The sequence below is a fragment of the Equus asinus genome, chromosome 1, assembly GCF_041296235.1.
Source record: "Equus asinus isolate D_3611 breed Donkey chromosome 1, EquAss-T2T_v2, whole genome shotgun sequence".
NCBI classification, from domain to species: Eukaryota; Metazoa; Chordata; class Mammalia; order Perissodactyla; family Equidae; genus Equus; species Equus asinus.
Window position 1 is genome coordinate 131,507,212 of NC_091790.1, and position 22,276 is coordinate 131,529,487.

At 40.8% G+C, this 22,276-nt stretch overlaps 1 protein-coding gene across 4 annotated transcripts in view; it reads right to left on the reverse strand.

Annotated features, from left to right (window-relative positions):
• Positions 1-511: 511 nt before the first annotated feature.
• Positions 512-22,276, reverse strand: part of ABCB1 (ATP binding cassette subfamily B member 1) — a 196,120-nt gene continuing 174,355 nt past the window's right edge. For all 4 annotated transcript variants that reach the window (XM_070507709.1, XM_014862406.3, XM_070507707.1 and 1 more), the window contains 7 exons: positions 15,973-16,073; positions 14,568-14,708; positions 12,008-12,164; positions 11,327-11,524; positions 4,634-4,840; positions 2,034-2,180; positions 512-1,212 (listed from right to left, as the gene is read on the reverse strand). In XM_070507709.1, coding sequence (XP_070363810.1) covers positions 1,009-1,212; positions 2,034-2,180; positions 4,634-4,840; positions 11,327-11,524; positions 12,008-12,164; positions 14,568-14,708; positions 15,973-16,073 — 1,155 coding nt within the window. In that variant the 3' untranslated portion in view covers positions 512-1,008. The remainder of the gene's footprint in view (positions 1,213-2,033; positions 2,181-4,633; positions 4,841-11,326; positions 11,525-12,007; positions 12,165-14,567; positions 14,709-15,972; positions 16,074-22,276) is intronic.

Below are 22,276 nucleotides of genomic sequence, written 5' to 3' on the forward strand. Positions count from 1 at the left end.
TTTCTCTCTCATATATTTCTTATTTGGGAATTACCTGACCATGTCCTTTGCCCATTTTTCCTTGGAGGTGATGGCATTTTTTCCTTTTAAAATTTTTTTATATATTAAGGCTATCAATTGTTTCTAACAAATATGCAAATATTACTCCCAGACTGTGCCTTTCAATCTTGTTAATAGTGCTTTGGGGCTATTTTTTTCTTGTACTCAGAGTATCATTCTTTGCGATATTTTCTTTTTTCATTATGTTTGCATGATGATGTAGTTAAACATCTAATACGCATCAGAGTATACACTTCACAATTGTGCATTCTTTGCCCCACCCCAGCCCCCAAAATCTCATATTGATCTGTGTGGTTGGTTTGAGAGGCATCATAATGTGCAAATGCAAGAATCAGCAGGATCAAGTCCAAGAAGAATGAAGCCAGATGATTTTGCAGGACTCAGTGTGAAAAGATATTAACAATAGGAGTTATTTACGCTGTTTAACATTTCCCACAAAAGTTAATTGGAGTTTTTAAAGACGACTTTTTTTTTTTTTAATGTAGAAATGGTCTTCAATATTGCAATTGGGAGATGACATATTTACAGGCATTTCAGACGAGATGACTTCAGTCATGTCAAAATTTAATTATAGGCACTTTATGCAAACATTTGGTACTTTTTGCTACTTCTATAATCTTTTAGTTAGGCAGTCAGTTACAGCCCAAATAAGAAAATATAAACAAAAATTATACCCCTTATTACCAAAAATATTATTGAATTATTCTATAAATTTCATAATGCAATTAAAACCATTATTTTATTCCATTTGATGATGTTTCTTTCCGTTCCTTTAATTATAGTCTCTGAAGACTCAGAACTTGGTGGAATGATCTCCAATTGTGGCAGGATACGTTAAACGGTAACTCTACACAGTTTATCGAGTGAGCACTCGCTTTTTAACTTTGATTAAATGCCATGTTTAAGAAATATTAGAAAATATTTAACATCTCATATGGTCACAGTTCTTTAGCGTTTTGCTCCAGCCTGGACGCTGACCATGGAAAAATAGATGCCTTTCTGTGCCAGCAACTGTTGGTGTGTGCCACGCTCCTTGACTTTGCCATTCTGAAATACCACTATTAAGTCTGCGTTCTGGATGGTGGACAGACGGTGAGCAATCACAATGCAGGTGCGGCCTTCTCTGGCTTTGTCCAGAGCTTCTTGGACAACCTGTTCAATGATCACATAAATTAATCCTGATAAAAATAGTCCTATCTCTTTAATTCCTCCTCCATGACAAGCCTCCCAATTAATTTCTCCAACAACAGGTCCTTCTTTAACAATGGCATCGGTGACATATAATAGATTTTACAAAGGAAGGGATTTGGCATATCAGAATATTGAATCCTAGTTTGGATTAGTTCTGAGGCAGGGGTTATCTATTCTCAAAGTTATAACAATAAATGCAATCTGTCAAATCATCTAAAAACATTTACTAGTGTGTTTAGCCACATAACATCCTTTACAGAAGCCCTTTAGTCCAACTCTACAGCAAATTCAGAAGACTGAACACAGGCCAAAGACAGCCTCCTAGAATTTTGGGATTTTCAATACAGGGAACATCTCAGAATCAGTTTTTCTTCCAGATACCTGAATACTTAACTTTTTCTTGAATTGAAAATGATTCCTAATAGTTATCTTAAGGTACAGTCAGCTTTTAACATTGTATTGCCCTCACTTTTTTACACAGTTGCTGAGAAGTTGCTGCTGGTAGAAATGAGAAGTATGCCTCCTGAATGCAGCATCTTAGGTCAATACAAAGTGATCCAGGGCTGTTTCTGGGAGCACAAGTGCTTTAATTTGCCTTACTTCCTCTTACTTCTCTTGAATCACAGCTACAGAGAGTGTTTAAATTTTACTGAAAGCTGACATAAGGAACAATTAACATATCTGGCTGAATTTTGTTCTCCACTGTGGAAGACAGAAGCATACATTTAAACCTTTTAAGGACAACTGATTCAGACCTGAATGAGTTCCATTTAAATTCTTACCTTTTCACTTTCTGTATCCAGAGCTGATGTAGCTTCATCCAACAGCAAAATCTGAGGCTGTCTCACAAGGGCGCGAGCTATCGCGATACGCTGTTTCTGGCCACCAGAGAGCTGAGTTCCTTTGTCTCCTACTCTGGTATTATATTTCTGTCAACAGGGTTTTGTGATTATGAAAAGTAGAATGGATAATAAAGTTCTAAAACAGTTTCTTACAGAAAACAGGATAATCACTTCCATACACACAAAGAAAGTTTACGTACAGAAGCTAAGAACGAGTTCATAGAGAATTAAACAACAAAAACATAGCTCTAAATGGCAGGTTTGCTCTCTCTCTTTGAAAATAGACATTTGGGTCTTCAAAGTTACGTTTTAGTGTAAGCAAGTCAACATTTTGTATGAGGAAGTATTCTTGTTGCAACGTTAGTCTCTTCCAGTCTTCTGATTTCATTATATTTGGGACAAAGACTGTCAGGAAGAAGGAAATTTGATTTGATAGGCTATGCATAATAAAATAACAGAAGCTCATTTTATTTATAACCAGTAGGTGATGCTCTCTGCATTATTTTAAAGCGAGGAAAGGAAGAAATTCTTGGGATGCTGGCCTTTTGGTGTCTGTTTTTATAAAACTATCTCCAACACTTGAACAATTTTGATGGATGTAAAAGAATTCTATTTTGATGTCTAACTTTAAAAGCTGAAATCGCCTTTTTCTATTTTTGTTTGTAGAGGGCTCCCGAATTCTTCACATATTGTTTCCCACAGCAGATAACTGTCACTATTCAACAAGATGATAGAGATGGGAGTTAAAAGGGTATGTTGGGGAGAGCAGAAACGGGAGGGAGGTGACAGCATGTGTAACCTAGAAAACAATACTATCTTATGATTTTCCGGCCCTTGCCAGGCAGAAATTTTAGTCAAACCAAGGGCTCTGATTCTGGCACCCAGAGTTTGACTTTAAAGTCATGTTCTAAGTAGGGTTGCCTATTTGTATTTGCTATTTCTGGCAACCCTAGTTCTATGGCACTCAGACATAGGTCTCCACCTGCAGATGGAGTGAGAAGTCCCCAGGGGAGGTTCCAGCAGATGCTGGGGAGTGGCTCCACCCCAAAGCTGCAGCTGCCTGGGTGGGGGAGCACTGCCACGTGCCCAGGTGAGGTTAGGGGTGCCAGGTGCACTGATTACCGTGGATCCTGAAAGGCAAGGCTATAACCCTGAAGGGGGAGGTAACTAAAGCAGCCTCTTGCAGGATGGGGTAAGTCTTGGCATGAATCACTCGGGTGAAGAACTGGGTCCTCAGACAGCAGACAGGAGTAAGGGGTTTGCCTTCCCTTTCCTGGTCTAGACATTGAGGAAAAGAACCACAACATCTACAAGTGTGCTCTGTATGACAGATGGTGCCCAGGAGCCCAGAAAGGTGGAGTCCCTGTGGTAGGCAAATGCCAGAGGGGCAAGGGATAGTTGATGAGCTAGATAAGTTACTTTCTGTGATTGTCTTTGTTAAACCCTAGCCCAGTGTTCTCAAACTTCAGCCGGCGTCAGCATCACTGGGGCTATTAAAACACAGATTGCCGGACTCGACCTCCAAAGTTTCTGACTCAGCAGGTCTGGAGTAGGACCTGATATCTGCAGCTCTCACAAGGTCCCAGGTGATGTTGATGTGCTGGTCCACACTCAGACTTTGAGAACACTGACCTCATCGATAGTAAAGGGGATCGCAGCTGTACTTTTTACATTTCTAGCCTTGGGAATGGGCCAATTATCCACAGTTGGGATAGAAGGTTAAAGGAGGGGAGAGGGACCGTACTTCCTCCCTGGGGCCTGTGATATGGTGGTAGCAGTTATCCAAAGAAGAGCCTCAGGAAAAGGAAATTCTGGGAAAGAGTGAAGGCCACCTGGTATTGCCATCCTTCCCATGAGGAGATTGCCTTCCTCACTGGTTTGAGGCGACTGAACTTTACTTTTTAGGGGGCACTCACTTACAATATAGAACATAACTAGTGATTGTGAGGGCTGGTAGATACCGACCTAAGGGGCGAGAGGTTTCATTGATCTAACTTCCTAGGAGGAATTTAGAGGCCATCCATGGGACAACAGCCCAGGGAGCCCAAGGAAGGTTTCAATAATCAACCCTGTAAGTGGAGTCTGGGGCCATGAAATGTGCAATGGTGAGAGATTACACAACACCACGGTCACTCCAATGACTCAGCTCTAATCAGAGAGAGCCTTGTGGCTAGCATGGGTCCAGTTCCCTGGCCTGACTCCAAAGAGGGAGGTTTGAGGCTTCGGGGAGAGCTGCGTGGTGGCAGAAGGAAGGCTGGGAGAGATGGGGAGGGAGGGTCATGTCTGCTTCTGTGGGCCCAGCACTTAGACTTAGAGGGAAAGGCCTCCCAGATATATGCACTTTTCACGCAGGCTGGCTCACAAGGAGTCAGCTGGGTGATCGGGTAAAATGTAACATCATATAGCCAGATGCTTGTATACAGATGGGTGTGTATTCTGGTTGCTCATTTCTCTTCTGTGGGAAACTAGCCCTTAGATCAAACTATAGGCCACGGAGGCCGCCACATGCTCCCAGGCTCCTAATTTGGAGAGAGACTTACATCAGGCAGTGTCTCGATGAAGGGGTGTATGTTGGCCTCCTTGGCTGCCTGCACAATCTCTTCCTGTGACACGACCCGGCTGTTGTCTCCATAGGCGATGTTCTCACCAATGCTGCAGTCAAACAGGATGGGCTCCTGGGACACAATGCCCAGGTGTGCTCGGAGCCACTGGACATTCAGGTGCTTTATTTCTGTGCCGTCAAGTAGCTGAAAACAAGAGGTCACAGAGCAACTTCAGGACCAGTGAAATTAATATCATTGTTTTATATATTAAAATTGCCAAGTTACTGCGAGAGTACACTTTTGTTGTTGTTTTAGTTTGGATTGTCAAGGCTAACTGAATAAGGTCATAGTTGTATGCTTTGAGGAATTGTCATGTTTCTTCTGTTTTAACCCTGGTTTCTGATATATGCATATGCTGGGCAGAATAATGACCCCCTTCAAGATATCTGTGTTCTAATCCATGGAACCTGAGAGTATGTTATGTTACATGCAAGAGGGAGTTAAGGTAGCAGATGGAATTAAGGTTGCTAATCAACTGACCTCCAAATAAGAGATTATCTTAGATTATCCATGTGGGCTCAGTGTAATCATAAGGGTCCTTAATTGTGGAAGAGGGAGGAGGGGAGTGAGTGTCAGACTGGTGCAGCATGAGAAAGACTGAAAAAGCACATAAAACACTGACCAGCTTAAACTAGTTTTGCTTCCTTAAAACAGGCTGTTGATTAATCAAACCTTGCTCAATAACAGAGACAGCACTGCACGTGTGCCAGACGGAAACCCAAAGCCCCAGGATGACCCTGGAACCAAGAATCTTCAGAAATGTTGCCACAGCAGCCCTTTACAAAGGAAGAAGTCCTTCAGTAAGGAAAATCTGGCTTCCAGCAGCTCCAGTAGCTTGATTATGGACTGATTCGAGCCTAGCTCCAGCTGCAGCTTAGTAGTCCCTAATTCCTTAAACTTCGCCCTGAGCCTTCAATCACAGAAACAGATCTGAGAGCCTTGGCTCCTGTCTCCTTGACGGTTGGCCTTGCAATAAAGGCTTTTTTCTCAAAAGCCGGTGCCATGGTATTGGCTTCTGTGCAAATCGGGTAGTGGACCTTTACCCAGTAACAACTTGGCCAGTAATTGTTGGCTCTGAGGATGGAGGAAGAGGCCACGAGCTAGAAAAGGCAAGAAAAGGGACTGTCCCCTAGCACCTCCAGAAGAAACCCAGCCCTGCTGACACCTTGATTGTGCCCAGTGAGACCCGTTCTGGACATGTGACCTCCAGAGCTTGAAAGATAAGAAATTTGTTTTGTTTAAGGCCACTACATTTGCGGTAATTTGTTATAGCAGCTACAGGAAACTAATATAATGCATTATATTTCTGGGATGTATCCGGTATCCTTATACTTATGTATCAGTTTGTCACAGGAAGAGTAGCTAAGATTTGAGTGAAAATAAGTAACTACTATGACCACATAATAGGTTTGTGGTGACGTTTCTGTTCTGACCTGAGTTAGGATCAGCTTTCTGAGGAATCAGATGCAGCAGTCAAATGGAATAGAAATGAGTGTGGAAAGGTGGCTGTTATATCTCTAAGTAGTTGTTGACTTTGGGGAAGTGAATTAATTTCTGTTTCCTTGTGGGTAAAATAGGAATGATGATAATTCCTGAACTCACAGAATGAGGATTAAATGAGATCACGTAAGGATCTCACTTAGCACAGTGCTGGGCACAGAGGATGTGCTCGAGACTGTCAGTGGTTCGTAACAGGGTGTGTGTAATGGAGTCGGAATATGGGTGCATGAAAGGATGGACAAACATCTACAATGCTGAGCCAAGGGAGTAGGAAGAAGAGGCTGCCCTTTCTCTACTGAGCTGTCTCCCTAGATTACCCTGCAGAAGCTCCTGGGGAGTGCCCTTTACAGCCTTGCTGATAAAAATCCTTACTCTCTGATGCGGGTAGGCCTGCTCAAAAGATCTACTTTGCAGGAGAGCTCTGCCAATCAAGTGAGAGAGTTGTTCATCCCCTCTGAAGAAGACATCAGTGACTCAGCTTTGAGCTGTTCTAATAGTGGTGATGAGTATATAGTGATTGTATATACTCTCTGTCTCCCGTGTGCCTGGCTGGGTGCTTCCGGGAGACAGCTGGCCAGGGTAAGGTACCGCCTTTGCTGCAGGAACACAGCTTCTGTTTGTGCAGCTGGCAGGTGCAGGAATGGAAAGCACAGCCATGACCTTATTAGTACCAAGTCCAGTTGCCATGGAGACTATTCCAAGCATCTATGCTCCAGGCTTCCTTACAGTGTTAAGTGAAGGTGGAAAGTAGAGGGTGGAGAGAGGCAGGGAAAACCATACAAGGATGTGGCGAAATAGCAGATCTTGTTAGACGGAACACTGTACTTGAGAAATGTAAATTTGAGCAAAGAAGGAATAATTAGGATTTTTTAAAAAACTTTTTTCTAGGCTTATGCCTCTGGGAGGAAAATAGACACTGCCTACCTAATATAATCATACAAATTTCAATAATCCTAGCACATTTTAATGAGTTTCTCCATCACACTGAACACAATAACACTCTTGGGCCTCCTCATCTCCAGACAATAGACTGAATTTTCAAACTATTTAAAACCTGTGTTAGCTGAAGAATTCTTTCTTTAGGAAAACATGTTTAGAAGCCCAAATGTAAAACAGATCAATGCAGAGCTTCTTAGGCTGAAGAATGGGTCGTGGTCTGAGGGAAGACAAAGAAACTCTGGGAAACCAGTGAAAACTGCTCAAAAGCTACTGGCCTAAATAAAAACTTAACCAGGAAAATAAATACATTGGTAACAATAATGTAACATTAAAATGACTAGCTATCTCTATTCTAGATTGTTGAATCTATTGCTTGCTTTTATTACCATAATCAAATGTTAAATATGTATTATTCTACTATTTGTAGTTACTCTGAAATAATGACTATAGATAAGTTATTGGGCATTGAATATATTATAGGTCCTGTGATAAGCGTGTCTTATACATTCTCTTGTTTAATCTTCATAACAACCCTTGTGAGATTTTAATCACTATTTTACAGAAAAGCAAATGAGCAAAGTTAAGTAACTTGTGCAAGGCCACACAGTTGGTCATTGGGGAGCTAGGATTGGATCTACACACTATAGGTGGTTTTGGTAATACAAGTGTCCCATAATTCAAAGATATTTTCTGGCCTCCCTCAAAAGGGGAATTCCCCCATCTTAGCCCAGGCACCCACTGGGTGAGACCCAGACAATGACAACAGGCTACTAACTATATCCAAAGAGGGAGAGAGGACTCTCATGGTGGTGTGTGGGATGGACAAGAGTGGGGAGAAAGGGAAGGCAGGGGAAGACCCAAACCAGAGGTGATTTAACAGTGAAGCTAATGAAGCCTAAGCTTCAAGGGCCCTCAATGGCAGATATATGCTGGGAGCTGAACAGTGTTCTGGGTGGGAGGAGGCCAGGCTGCCATCAGAAAGCTCTTCTGGGTAAGCATTGATGATAACCTGCCGAAACAAGAAAGGGACCAGAATCTTTAAGGTTTCAATATTTGTTCTGATTTTTTTCATTCAAAGTACACATTCACTTTTGTACCTAACTGTGTACTTATAACTTTGCATTCTTTTAAGTAGAGTCCCTAAAATTGTGTAACTTTCAGGCCCCACAAAACTTGGAACCTCCCCTCTGTACACTTCCATAGCTTCATTTTCCAAGACTCTCTGCAGTTTAACCTAAACCTTTCAAATTTATCAGTTCAGTGGTCTCCAACTACGGCTGGCATCAGGATCACCTGGGAAGATTGTAAAAATTAAAAGGTCAGGCCCTAACCTACTTGAATGAGCCAGGGTGCCTGTGTCCTTTATTAGCTCTCTAGGCCATGATGCTACACACCAGTTTGGGAACCACCTCAGGTGAATGTTTCTCAGAGTATGATTCAAAGACCACGGATGATCAGGAGAATTCCTGACCTCAGGATCAAGTCCTTTCTTTAGTTCTTATGATGAAATGATGCACAAATCCACAGACTCATTTTTACATGGCAATAAAAACTAATTACTAGTAACCTCCTGACTGAGTTATTGAGTTACTAATTAATATTCATACGGCACATTTACTAGTGTTTATTGGGGCACTTCCACTAAGAAGTCTGGCTGCTGTGTACCACTCGGCAGTGTTCCAAAGCTCTAGCGCAAATGCACAGGAGCAGATGATAGCATTCCCACAAAAGCTAAGGACACTTTGTTTTCAGTGCATTATCAGTGCTGTCTTGAGATGGTTATTGTCCTATGTACTCAGCATTCATTTCCATATTCTTCTGTGTCTGCTCTTCCATATATCAAGGGACTAGAAGGCTAAAAACTATTTCCCAGACTCCCTTCTGGTTCTGGAAGTAATTGATGTTCTACCAGTGAGATGCACCGTGCAAACTCTGGAAGGCAGAGGCTAATTCTCTTTAGCAGCATGCTAAGATAACAGGTGTTCTGGCAGATGGGAGTTTTTGCAACAGCCAGACTCTGGTCTTGTGTCTTCAGGTTCGAGCAGCTGTGCCACTGCATGATTTTCAGCAACCTCCTGGCCATAAGATCCCAGCTGCAGTGCTGTGATATGAATGGCCCGGAGTGTTGACTTTCCCTTCTTACTTCCACTCTTCTACCGCTTTCTGATGATTTTGTAAGCATGTAATTCCCTTTATTAAATATTTATCTACTTGAAAGACCTACAGCAGTTTCTGTTTCCTATGCTGAACCATAACTGATATGATCCATGTTTTTAATTATCTTCTCCTTGTGATTCTGTATGTGTAGAATAATCATTAATTTCTTTACTTTCTTCTTGTTTCATTATTGTACTGTCTACCATTGTTGTTTTCAACTCCAACACTTTGTTCTTACTGTTTTTTCTACTAAAGTGACTATGAGTGAAGTAGGTGAGCCATCAGAGGCTGTCACTCTTAAGTGTGTAGTAATCAAAAAATTTGAGAAGCACAACTCTAATTAAATGTGCTATTTCAGCCAAACTAACCAATATGGACATTGGGAACAAATCAGTTATCACCACAGCTCACATTATCTCTTGCACCCAATGACTTCTTGACTGCTCACCCTTATGCAACCAGCTCTGGGCCTAACTTTCTTCTTGAATCTAACTCATGGAAGGATATACCCCATCTCTTCAGTTAAAGACTGTGAGGGCAGACACCATACCCTATAACTCATTAGAGTTCAACACTTAACATGTTGCTTCATAAATGTCTATTAAAGACTATAATCAGTGTCTGGGAGCTAAAATTTCCCCTCTGCCTGCTTCATTTGTCAGTGGGGTCTTCATTTAGAGTCCTTTGTTCAAACTTTAACCACAAAATTGAAGCATAAAATCAGAATCTACACAAAATATAAACCAAGGTAGTAAAATTAAGGGACAAAGCTTTTGTAGCTGTTGAAGAATAGACTGAATAAAGGCATAACTCTCTTTGAATACAACAAAAATATCTGAGTAACCATGATTGCTGTGAGGAAGTAAAAAGAGCCCTGGACCACAGGCTGAAAAAATTCTATTTTCACGTCAGTCCTTAATGTAAGAAGGGCCCGTATGGAGCTGGTGGGCATCAATCAGACTATGTGGAACCATTTGATCAACTATTTTGGTTGATCAATGCCCATCTATTTCAGTTTAATGTTTTTAATATCACCTCTGGGTAAAACCAATATCTAAATGCCTCCATAATGAAAATTTCTGTCTGTAAATTCTATTCCTTCCTAATTTGAGTTTTTTCCTACTCTCCATAATAATCTTTAAAATTTCACTACTTCCTACAGTCTCTGACAGGTACTCAGTAAAGGTCTGTTGAATGTTGACTGAATAAGTCTGAACCTTCACTTAATCGTTTAGTTCAGGAAACAAAAGGGAATCCCTCTATATTCTTTATCTGGTGCCCAAATTTGTTGATCTCACTTTTCTGTTTTTTCCTTAGAAGGTGTTTCAATGCCCTCTCTCCACCAATGGTTTTATCTGATCTTCAGCCATAAAAATGCTCAAGATTCCCCTTACTAAACATTTTCCCTGGACTCTGCCTCCCCATTCAAGTTTCTATTCTTCTTTGCCTTCCCTTCACCTTCCATCTTTTTGACAGTCTCCACTCAGTCTCCATTTCCCCTCCTAACCACACCTCAGCCACGCTAAACCGTATTCTACCACCACCACTTCACTGAGCATACTTTAAATGTCAAAAGTAGCCCATTAATTGCCAAATCCTAGCATGTCTTTTCAGTCTTCATCCTACCCTGTCTCTCCATAGAACCTGTCATTACTGATTACCTCCTCCTTGTTGAAACCCTCCCCATCCTTGGCTCCCATCTTACTTGTCTCTCTTAGCACCTCTCCCCTATCTTTCTGGCTACTTCAGTTTTTCCTGGATCTTCTCATGCAAGCTGAAACCTAACCAAGGGAAGAGAGATGGGTGGTAAAAAGGCATCTTGCAGAGGACGGTAGAGGGGCAGTGTTGAGAGACAGCCTGGAGAAGTTGGCTGGTGCGGTTGACAGTGTAGAGACTCTATCTAGGACGTCAGCCTTTAAGTAGGACTGTTGTTTAAAGGTTTGAAAAACCATGGCTTATAGTCAAGAATTAAATACACCCAGGCATTTGGATGACGAAAAACCTGAAATGAGCTCAATGAGAAAGTGTGCTCACCACTGTTCCGGCCATGGGGTCATAGAACCGCTCAAGGAGCTGGACCAGTGTGCTCTTCCCACAGCCACTGCTGCCCACCAGGGCGAGCGTCTGGCCCTTCTTCACCTCAACGCTCAGCCCCTGAAGCACTGGGATGTCTGGTCGAGTGGGATAGTTGAACACAACTTCATTAAAGATCACATTTCCTTCCAATGTATTCTAAAATAGAATAACAACAGTAAATCTGCTGCAAATCTGAAAACCCATTGCATAATCAACCCCCTCTACCACCAGACGTCAGAAGGTAGTGAACTTGTGTTACAATTAGGATTCATTTGTAACTGCTAGAATGTAATAAGATCTAAAAGGGTCAGTGTTTTCATAGTATGTATTATTAACACAATACAAATAAGATAACTCAAATCTGTTCCCCAAGAATAAAGTAACCCACATATAATAAAACCTGTTTAACAGAAATTCGTTATAAAATGAGCAATATTTCTATCCCCCCCATTGCTTTTTTATACAAAAGTACTGTATATTAACATATATTATTACCACTTACTAAAATGAAACAATGATCTAGAAAGTTTCATTTTATTACCAGCAAAGAAAAAAATCACAGATTTTATCAAATTTCCTCTTAGAATACTTTCATTCATCAGTTAGGAGCAGATCATATAACCAAAACATCAAACTCACTGGCTTTAGGCCTTCTGTGCTATAGCTGTCGATCAGAGGGGTTTTTTCAATGATCATGATGATGTGGGCTGCTGACACTTTGGCTTTGGCATAGTCAGGAGCAAATGAACTGACCTGCCCCACTGCCATGGCTCCAAAGACGATAGCTGAGAATACCCTGCAAAAAAACAAAGACAAAACATGCGTAAAGAGTTCTGCCTGCAATGCTAGCAAGTTGATACTTCTACAACCAGAGAGCATTGCCTTAACAATTACAAAACAGAAGTTTAAAAATAAAACACTTTTCCTTACACGTTCATGCCTGTGTAACTGATTGACTGTAAAATGGCCCCATTTTTTCTCTCTCTCTGTATCCTCACATTCCTGTAATGTGACCTTGCAACTCCTCCATTTAAGAAGTGGAATTTGTTTTCCTACCCTTTGAATCTGGGTTGGCCTTGTCACTTGCTTTGACTAACAGGATGCGGTGGAAGTTACTGTTGCCAGTTCCAAGCCTATGACTCAGGAGGCCTTGTATGCTTTTCTCTCTCTCTGCCATTACCAAAGCCCAGCCTGCTGGAGGACAAGGCACAGATGGAGGACAGCTGTGTGGGCCCCCCCGCCAACTAGCTCATAGCTCACTGCACAGGTGAGTGAGCCTTGCTGAAATCTCCTATGGCCAACCCAGAACTGCCCAGCTGACCCATAGACTTGTGGGCCAAAACAAATGTTTATGATTGTATTTCACTGGATTTAGTGGTTGATTATTATGCAGCATTATTGTGGCAGTCAATACTGGATATGGTCAGTGATGCTAATTACATCAGATTCTTAGAAAACCTGTGAGCTGTATAGCAAAGACAGAGTTCCCTACAGAGCCCAATTTCACGCTGCTCTCAAGATGCATCAATATTCTTATTCTACGACATGAGAATCAGAGCTGGTTAAAGTTGGGAAGATATCACAAGATATCAAGTCCAGCTCCCAATGTTTGTGCCCAGGCACTTCCCCGAAGTTGGCTTCCATCCTTTGTTTTAGGAAGTAGCAAGTGTGATTGATTAAGCCTATTGTTAAAAAGTTCTTTTTCAAATTGAAGAAAACTGTACCTCCTTTTGCATGACACAGCCCTTCAAGTATTGGAATACTGTTAAAAAGGCCCTTGTCATCTTTGATAAGTCCTTCCACTCAACATTCCAGCTGCCCTCCTCTGCATACTTTTATCAACATACCTTTGAAACACTGGGCCTGGAACTCAGGACTTGGGGACCCTTCCATAATAATCCTGAGCGCATCACATCCTCTCCCCTGAACTCTAAGCCTGTGTTAATGTATCACATAAAGCATCTTTTATATATATATATATATATATATATATATATATATATATATATATATATGTGTGTGTGTATATATAATAATAAGTATATATAAATATATATATATATAGCTCTAAATAAATCTCAAGGATGGTTAATCTTGGGCTTGTTATCATTTAGACCTGTGAGACCTTTTTTAAATGGAAGATCTTCAGACAGGTCTCCCCTTTCCTTTACTTGGAAGATTGATTTTCTGACTCTAAACAGCTAAATCAGCAACTTTCATCAGTTCAATGCCTTACCTTGGAGTAAAGCAATATATCAAATAATTATCTAATCAAAGCCCCAAGGCCTGTGATGCCTGGTTTTGATCTTTTGGTCACAGTCATAAATAGCACCTGCATATCATTTGTCAGACAGAGATATTAAGTAGCAATTTTAAATCTTCACATGGGGTCATCCTGAGCAAAGTATAATGCATGTACAAGTCGATGTCTAAATAGGATGGAAATATTATACTAACACATTATATTGCCAGGTTTAGATGATTCTAGTTTAAATGTAAAACTGTAGTACACTAATTATGGTTGCCATCAAAGGGCAGAATCTCACCGATCACCAAATCTAGACACTCAGAAAGATTACACACAGTTTTCACTACCAAACTGCACATTTGAGTACTTTAGAAGTAGAATGAAGTCCAGGCCTGTTTTCCCTTGACCAAGGTACAATCTTCTGCATTCACAGAGATGCAGCCAAAATCCCAATCTAGCTTTTCCTTTGTCATCTCTGAATTTCTCCAGCTCTCATCTTCTAGCTGCTCTTCTTCTATCAAGGAAAGCAAATTTATCCTGGAATCTACCAGGGCTTGCAGAACAGTGCTCCACACCTGTTCTTGACCTGCCTGCTCAGAGGCTCCTTTAAAAGGAGCCACTCAGGCACTTGGCTCAGGTTTCAGCTTCTACCTAAATGCCAAGGCCTTCTGGAAACCCCTCATTGAATCGCTCACTACCCCACCTAGCCACAGATTCAGAAAGGTCAAACATGTGAGTCAGCATTGGGGTGTGGGGAAGTCACTGATTCCCCAAATGAAATGCAGTGCTTTCAGTGATAACACATGGAGACTCAGAGGCAAAATGTCGCCTTCTGAATCACCAAAATCTCTTCATGAAGCTTCACAGTAAGGTTTTCTATCCAGGCATGAAACATGTTCACCTTGGTTTTATTTTCTTGACTCTAATTGTAAATATTAATGCAGTACTTACAACAGAACATCCTGAAAGTTCATGAACTGCCGTGCCACCAAGAAGGCACCAAACCGGAAACAGCCAGCATAGGAGAAATACATCATTGCCTGGGTGATTGAAAACGTGATTCCAAAGACGTGTGCTTTCCTCAGGGAGTTTCTGAAAAGAAGACATTCTGAAACTTACTTGACTTTCATCTCTCAGTGCGTAAAAAGCAACCTTTGATACATTAGCAGTGGGGCATCAGGCATGGCAGACAAAAATGGGTTTAGTTTCCAAAAAATTAAGTTTGGTCCCCACTTTACCACTTGCGAAAATTTAGAAAACCGCCTAATGGAGGATTAACCACACCTCAAAAGTGTTGAGATAAAGTTAAAATAAGCCAAGAAAAACTTGAAGAGCCTGTTAGGGATTAATAAATAGAAATTCCTTCCCTTTTCCTCCACTCTTGGACATATAACATGTATGTACTTCATAGTAAGCATTCATTCAACACACATTTACCCCACACCTACAAGCTGCAGGGACCACGCTGGGCAACACAGAGGAATCAGGCGATTCTTGCCCTTGGGGACCCAGGAGTCAAGTTGGATTATAATTTATGCAATGGAGGTACCTTATGAATAACATGAGAAAAAAGGAGGAAGCACTTAACTCTCTGGGGGAGTTAGAGAAGGCTTCACAAAGGAGTTAACATTCGTGGATTTTCCGAGCCACATGGAACTGGGTGATGTGGGGTCAGGCTGGTGAGTAGGCAGCCCTCTGGGCCTCCCACTCCTGCTTCAACCAGATCCTGCATTTCTCTGTTTCATATATTGGGACTTCAAATAAATTTTTTTTCAGAAAAAAAGGCTCTACTATCATTAAAAAGAAAAGTTTGAAAACCCACCGATAAAGTCCAGCTCTTTTCTTTACCATAGAAGAAACTGAGACTCAGAGAGGTTAGGCTTGCTTATGGCCACATCCCTTTTTACAGCCCTCACTGGATGAGTTCATTAAAGGAAGAACAGAAGGTGCACTGGAGAAGGGTAAAAAGAAGAAGGAAGGGCAAACTCAAGAAGCACCACCCCTCAGGTCCAAGAGATACCTCAAATTTCATGTTCCGCAAAGAACTCATTTCCAACGAGAGCAAATAATGGGGTCATTAATCCAAACGTGGCATCAGAGAGGCATTCTCAATATCCTCTCTCTCTCCCCTTGCCATCAGTTACCTGCCGTTACAGCTTCTACCTCAGAGATGCCCCTGCCTTAGGTCAGGGTCTTGTGATTTCTCTCCTGGGTAATTACATGTGCTTCCCAATTGGTTCCCTTCTAGTAGTTTCTCCACCTGTTCCCTACTTCCAGCCAAAGTAATCCTCCTGAAAACAAATCCAATGATTGAAAAACTCCCCACTCTCCCCTCCCACTCTTCAGTGATTATTACCTATATGGGACCTGCAATTTCTCTGCATACATATCTTCAAACTTCTGCTCCCGAGTCAAAGAAACAACAGTTCGGAAGTTTTCTATTGCTTCAGTAGCAATCTGTAACAGAGAACACCCGATCACTAAGACGCCCAAAGGCAAACAGTGGCAATTAATTTGAATTCCATAAAAGACATTAATAAAATTAATTTTATTATAACATATAATTTATTTTTTATGACCTATGAGCTTCCTCATTACAGAAAAAGATACTAAGTAATTTACCAAATTGAGTTTTAGATCTGGAAGGAAGATCGGCTCTCTGTCTTGTTTCTGCCATTCGTGCAAGACGGATGGACCCCGAGGGTATTATGCTAAGCCAAATAAGTCAGAAGGAGAAAGCTAAATACCACATAATTTCACTCACATGTGGAAGGTAAAAAAATAACACATAGACACAGAGAATAGACTGGTGGTTACCAGAGAGGAAGGAGGTGGGGAGGAGGGTGAGAGGGGTAAAGGGGCACATACGTATGGTGACAGATGGTCACTGGACTTTTGGTGGTGAACATGATGTAATCTATATAGAAGTTGAAATAGAACGATGTACACCTGAAATTTATGTAAGGTTGTAAACCAGTGTTACCTCAATAAAAAAAATAATAAAATTTTTTTTAATGATGGAGATGGATGAGAGTGTCTCTAAAATCCCCTTAATTCTATAATTCTAAGAGAAACTATTTTCCAGAATTATAAATGTAAATTAGAAATCAGTCAGTAAGAGAAATTTCCTCTTGTTTTAGACGTTCTTCCTTTCTCTGGCCTTTACATTGATCAGAACTGAATCTAATAAACATACATTCCATTACATTGAGTGATTTATAGCTTAAAAATCACAAACACAAAATCTCAGTTACACCTCACTGAATCCTATACAAATTACCTAATTTCAAAGATAACAGCAAATATTTGATATGACATTAAATCAGTTTTAAAGACTAAGGCAAAAAGGTAGAGGAAAAAAATTAATACTATATTCTTAAAAACAAAAACTTAAACAATAAAGTTAAAAATATTATACTCTGACCCAATAGGCCAAGAAAATAATGGATTTTACCATAAGCTACTTACAAATTTAGGAAAATGTCCAAATTCAATTTACATTAAAATATTTTATAAAATTCTTTACACATTATAAATATAACATATACTCATTTTAGAAAATCCTAAAAGTACAGAAAGCAAAAAGTTAGAGGAAAAAATTCACCTGCAGTCAAACCCCTCAAGGACAATCCTTGTTCAGATCCATGTGAGAAATATTCTCAATTATAAGGTTTCAAACAAAGAAATGGAAGAGGTTTTTTTGCATTGATAAGAAAATTCAAGAAACTATAACAGCGTCTTCTGGAAAACAGATTTTATTGTAAATTTCAATGTAATGGTTTTAAGAAACATTTTCTGTGCACAGTTTCCTAAGTCAGATGTGTTTTGTTTGTGATTGGTTTGTAAATGTCGTCACTTTTTAGAGTGTGAACAGCCCAATAAAAGATAGAGTATGAGTCACAGACCTTGCATACTGAGTAAAATAATATGATCACTTCACAATTGTCTTTATTATGCCACACAATAAAGCAATTAGGAAAAGGCTATTTAGTACTTTGCATCAGCATAGCTTCATTTATTCCAAGAGTTTTCAATAGAGACTCAGCAACCATTAAGAGGAGAGAGAACTTCTAATTCAAGAAGAGTAAATAGCATTTTCTCTCAGAAACTATCACGCACTAAAGGATTGTGAAGAAAGGAAAAAATACATATGTTTCCAGAAAGAAAAAGAAAATCTCCTCACACTTCTCTTCCTACCCTCAAATAAACTGAACTTTTACTTCTGAAAAGGAGAAAGCATCTATTTTATAAAATGTGACTGACATCTATGGAGCACAGATCATGGGCAAGGTAGAGGTTATGGGTAGGCTCTGCCATCACACAGTCAGGATCTGAGCAGGCTCTGCCATCACACGATCCTGCTCTGGAATCCAGGCCTGCTCTGTCCCTTTAAGGGAAAACCAACAGATGTGGTTCTGGTCCCCATGGAACTTACGTTTTAATAGGACAGAGAGACCATTAATAAACAAAGAAAGCGGAAAGAAACATTAAGTGCTGAAAAGTTTCGTGAATTAATTCAAGCATCAGGAAAGGCCTCTCTGAGGAGGTAATAATTCTAAGATCTGAATAATGTACAGGAGTCAGTCACGGGAAGATCAGAGAGAACCAGCTTGGAGTGTTCTAGCAACAGAAAGAAGGCCCATGAGGCCCGAGCCGGGTGGGCAGAGGAGAGAGTAGTACAAGATGAGGTCACAGAAGTTGTCAGGGTCTGGGTCATGCAGAATTTTTTTTCTAATTGACATATAGTTTACATACAGTATTGTTTTCATTTCAGGTATACAACATAGTAATTTGCTATTTACATTACAGTATGGTCACCCTAAGACTAATTACTGTGTGTCACCATACCAAGTTATTCCCTATGCTGTACATTACATCCCACGACTAATTTACTTTATAACTGGAAGTCTGTACCTCTTACCCCCCTTCACCTACTCTACCTTCCCTCCACCTCCCTCCCCCCTCCCTCTGGCAACCACCACTTTGTTCTTTGTATCCATGAGTCTGTTTCTGTTTTGATTTGTTTGTTTGTTTAGATTTCACAGATAAGGGAAATGATATGGTATTCTCCTTTCCCTGTCTGGTTTATTTCACTTAGCATAATACCCTCTAGATCCATCCACATTAAATAATCCCATTTACAATTACATCAAAAAGAATAAAATATCTGGAAATAATTTTAACAAAGGAGGGGAAAGATCTGCACACTGAAAACTATAAGACACTAATGAAAGAAATTGAAGATGACACAAATAAATGGAAAAATATGCCATATACATGGATTGGAAGCATTAATATAGTTAAATGTCCATACTACCCAAAGCAATCTACAGATGCAATGCAAGCCCTATTAAAATACCAACGGCATTTTTCACAGAACTAGAACAAATAATCCTAAAATTTGTATGGAACCACAAAAGACCCCAAAAAGCCAAAGCAATCTTGAGAACAGAGACAAAAGGTCTCACACTCTCCAATTTCAAACTATACTACAAAGCTATAGTAATCAAAATAGCATGATACTGGCACGAAAACAGACACACAGATCAATGGAACACAATAGAGAGCCCAGAAATAAAGGCATGCCTATATGGTCAATTAATCTATGACAAAGGAGGCAAGAATATATAATGGGGAAAGAATAGTCTCTTCAATAAATAGTGTTGGGAAAACTGGACAGATACATGCAGAAGAATGAAACTGGACCACTATCTTACACCATACACAAAGATAAACTCAAGGACTCGAGACCTGAAACCATAAAATACCTAGAAGAAAACATAGGTAGTAAACCCTTTGACATCGGTCTTAGCAGTATTTTTTTGGATGTGTCTCCTCAGGCAAGGGCAACAAAAGCAAAAATAAGCAAATGGGACTATATCAAACTAAAATGTTTTTGCACAGCAAAAAAAAATCATCAACAAAAGAGAAAGACAACCTACGAATGGGAGGATATGTTTGCAAATGCTAGATCCAATAAGGAGTTAATGTCCAAAATATAAAAGAACTCACACATGTCAATATCAAAAAGATAAATATTCCAATTAAAAAATGGGCAGGGGACCTGAGCGGACATTTTTCCAAAGAAGATATACAGATGGCCGACAGGTACACGGAAAGATGCTCAACATCACTAATCATTAGGGAAATGCAAATCAAACCCATAATCAGATATCACCTCACACCTGTCAGAATGGCTATTATCACAAAGACAACAAATAACAAGTGTTGGCCAGGATATGGAGAAAAGGGAAACTTCTTGCAGTGTTGGTGGGAATGTAAATTGGTGCAACCACTATGGAGGTTCCTCAAAAAATTAAAAATGCAACTACCATATGATCCAGCAATACCACTTCTGGGTATTTATCTGAAGAAAATGAAAACACTAACTGGAAAAGATATAAGCCCTCCTATGTTCACTGCAGCATTATTTACAACAGCCAAGATATGGAAGCAACTTAAATGTCCACTGGTAGACAAATGGATAAAGAAGATGTGGCATATATACATACACAATGTAATATTATTCAGCCATAAAAAGCAATTAAATCCTGCAGTTTGGGTCATGCAGAGTTTTATAAACCAGAGTAAAGGGTTGATTTTATTCCAAGTGTGATCAGAAGCTACTGGAGGGTTTTAACTAGGGCATGATCTTATTTGTGTTTGTAAGAGATCAGTGTGGCTTCTGTGAAAGGAATGTAGAAAGCGGGTAGACTAGAATGGAAGGGGTAGACACAGGGAGATCAGTTAGACTGTTGCTGTGTGAGTTTCTGCAAGTTACTTGACTTTTCTAAACCTGGATTTTACTCTCTAACAGAGATCATTCAAAAGGGTTATTGAGAGTATCAAGTGAGATAATATATGTAGAGGTCTTAGGATGATGCCTGGTATACCCAATAAATGGTAACCTGAGAGTAATAATGAAATGAGAGTTGATTTTCAGTATTACCTGGACTGGTGGTGGGTGCAGCACCACCACTTTCCCTGCGTGCTTTTGTCCCTCTCATGAACCCCCACTGAATCAGAGCATTGATCTCAGCCCTGACCTTACTCAGAAAACCTGCCGTATTCACACATATCCTTTTCCGTCTGCACCCCTCCCTTGCCACCTCTGACAGAACCGCAAGAGTCTTAAAACCGACGCACCACTTCAAAGGGGCTAACCTGTGGTTTGCAACGAATTAGCTCCAGATTGATCATCTTTTTCCTATGAACGACCTATGACTCCTTTCTGGGACATTTCGAATACCCTGATAAATGATGACACTATTAAATAGTAATGAACTTTCTTTTTATACATTTTGTCCTGGACTTTTCCATCTTTTCTTCAAATGAAGTCAACACCATAGAAGGAGAAAACAACAAAGCACAGTATTAAATGCAGCGATTGGTCACAGGACGCATTCCCTGGCAGGGGCCAATGTTACATGGGCCCGACCACAGCCAGGTGCCTGTGGGTCAGCACCAACCTGCTGAACCTCAGGACTGGGCCTCTGACGGCCTGAAGGGAAGCCTCACGTAAGCTCTTTCCCCTACAGACAGCAGTTTGGGAAGCACTAGAGCTGGTCCAAGGGAATTTCCTGAAGGAATCCCAAGGTGACAGGATAAAAAAGTCTGAGATAGCAGGGAGGTGGAGGACAAAGTGTTAGTGGTGACGACCAACTTCCTCCACGACCCTCTTCATCATCCTTATTGATGAGGTGCCTGGCCCAGAGAAAGAGTACCTCAGACACCTGGGCCTCCTGAGAGCCAGGGTCACTCGCTCTGCCTGGGCCCCTGCTCTGACTCTTGGGAACCTTGGAAGGTCCACTGACAGATGTATCTCTATCCTAGACGTTAGGCCCAGATTAGGGGGTCAGCCCTGCTCTGATCGCTCATTTCTGCAATGATACAGAGCACGTGATAACAGATTATGTTCTGCCATCAGCAGACCTCTGTTTCTTACCAGACAGAGGCACAACTTTGTAGCACGTGTCTGGCTTGGAATCCTGGCTCTGAGACTTAGCAGCTCTCAGGCTTTGGGAGCATTACCTGCCTGTGCCTCAGCCTCATCTGAAAAAGGAACCAATAATAGAACCTACCTCATAGAATCACTATGAGGAGCAAAGCATTTGCCAAGGAAACACAGTCAATGCCATAAAATGCCATGTAAGCATTTGTTTAAAAAAAAAACAAACAGGGGCCAGCCCCGTGGCTGAGTGGTTAAGTTCGCACGCTCTACTTCAGTGACCCAGGTTTTTGCCAGTTCGGATCCTGGGCGCAGACCTGGCACCACTCATCAGGCCATGCTGAGGCAGCGTCCCACATAGCACAACCAGAGGGATCTACAACTAGAATGTACGAGTATGTACTGGGGGCTTTGGGGAGAAGAAGAAGGAAAAAACCCAAACAAACAAATAGACAATATGCAGCTGAAAAGAAAAAAAAAAGTAAGGATAAACAGTAATAAGATCAAGGGAAGAAGAAACAGGAAAGAATGGTAATAATTTAAGCCAGATAGAATAAATACCGTTAGGACTTTTCCATCTTTTAATCTCCCCCATCATGGGTAATTAAATGGGCCTACTTTCCTCAGTAAGGAATGGATTGCAGCTTGCTTGAGAGAGGGAGGGAGAGAGTGAGAGAGGGGGTGGGGAGGGAGGGATGCAGGAAGGGAGGGC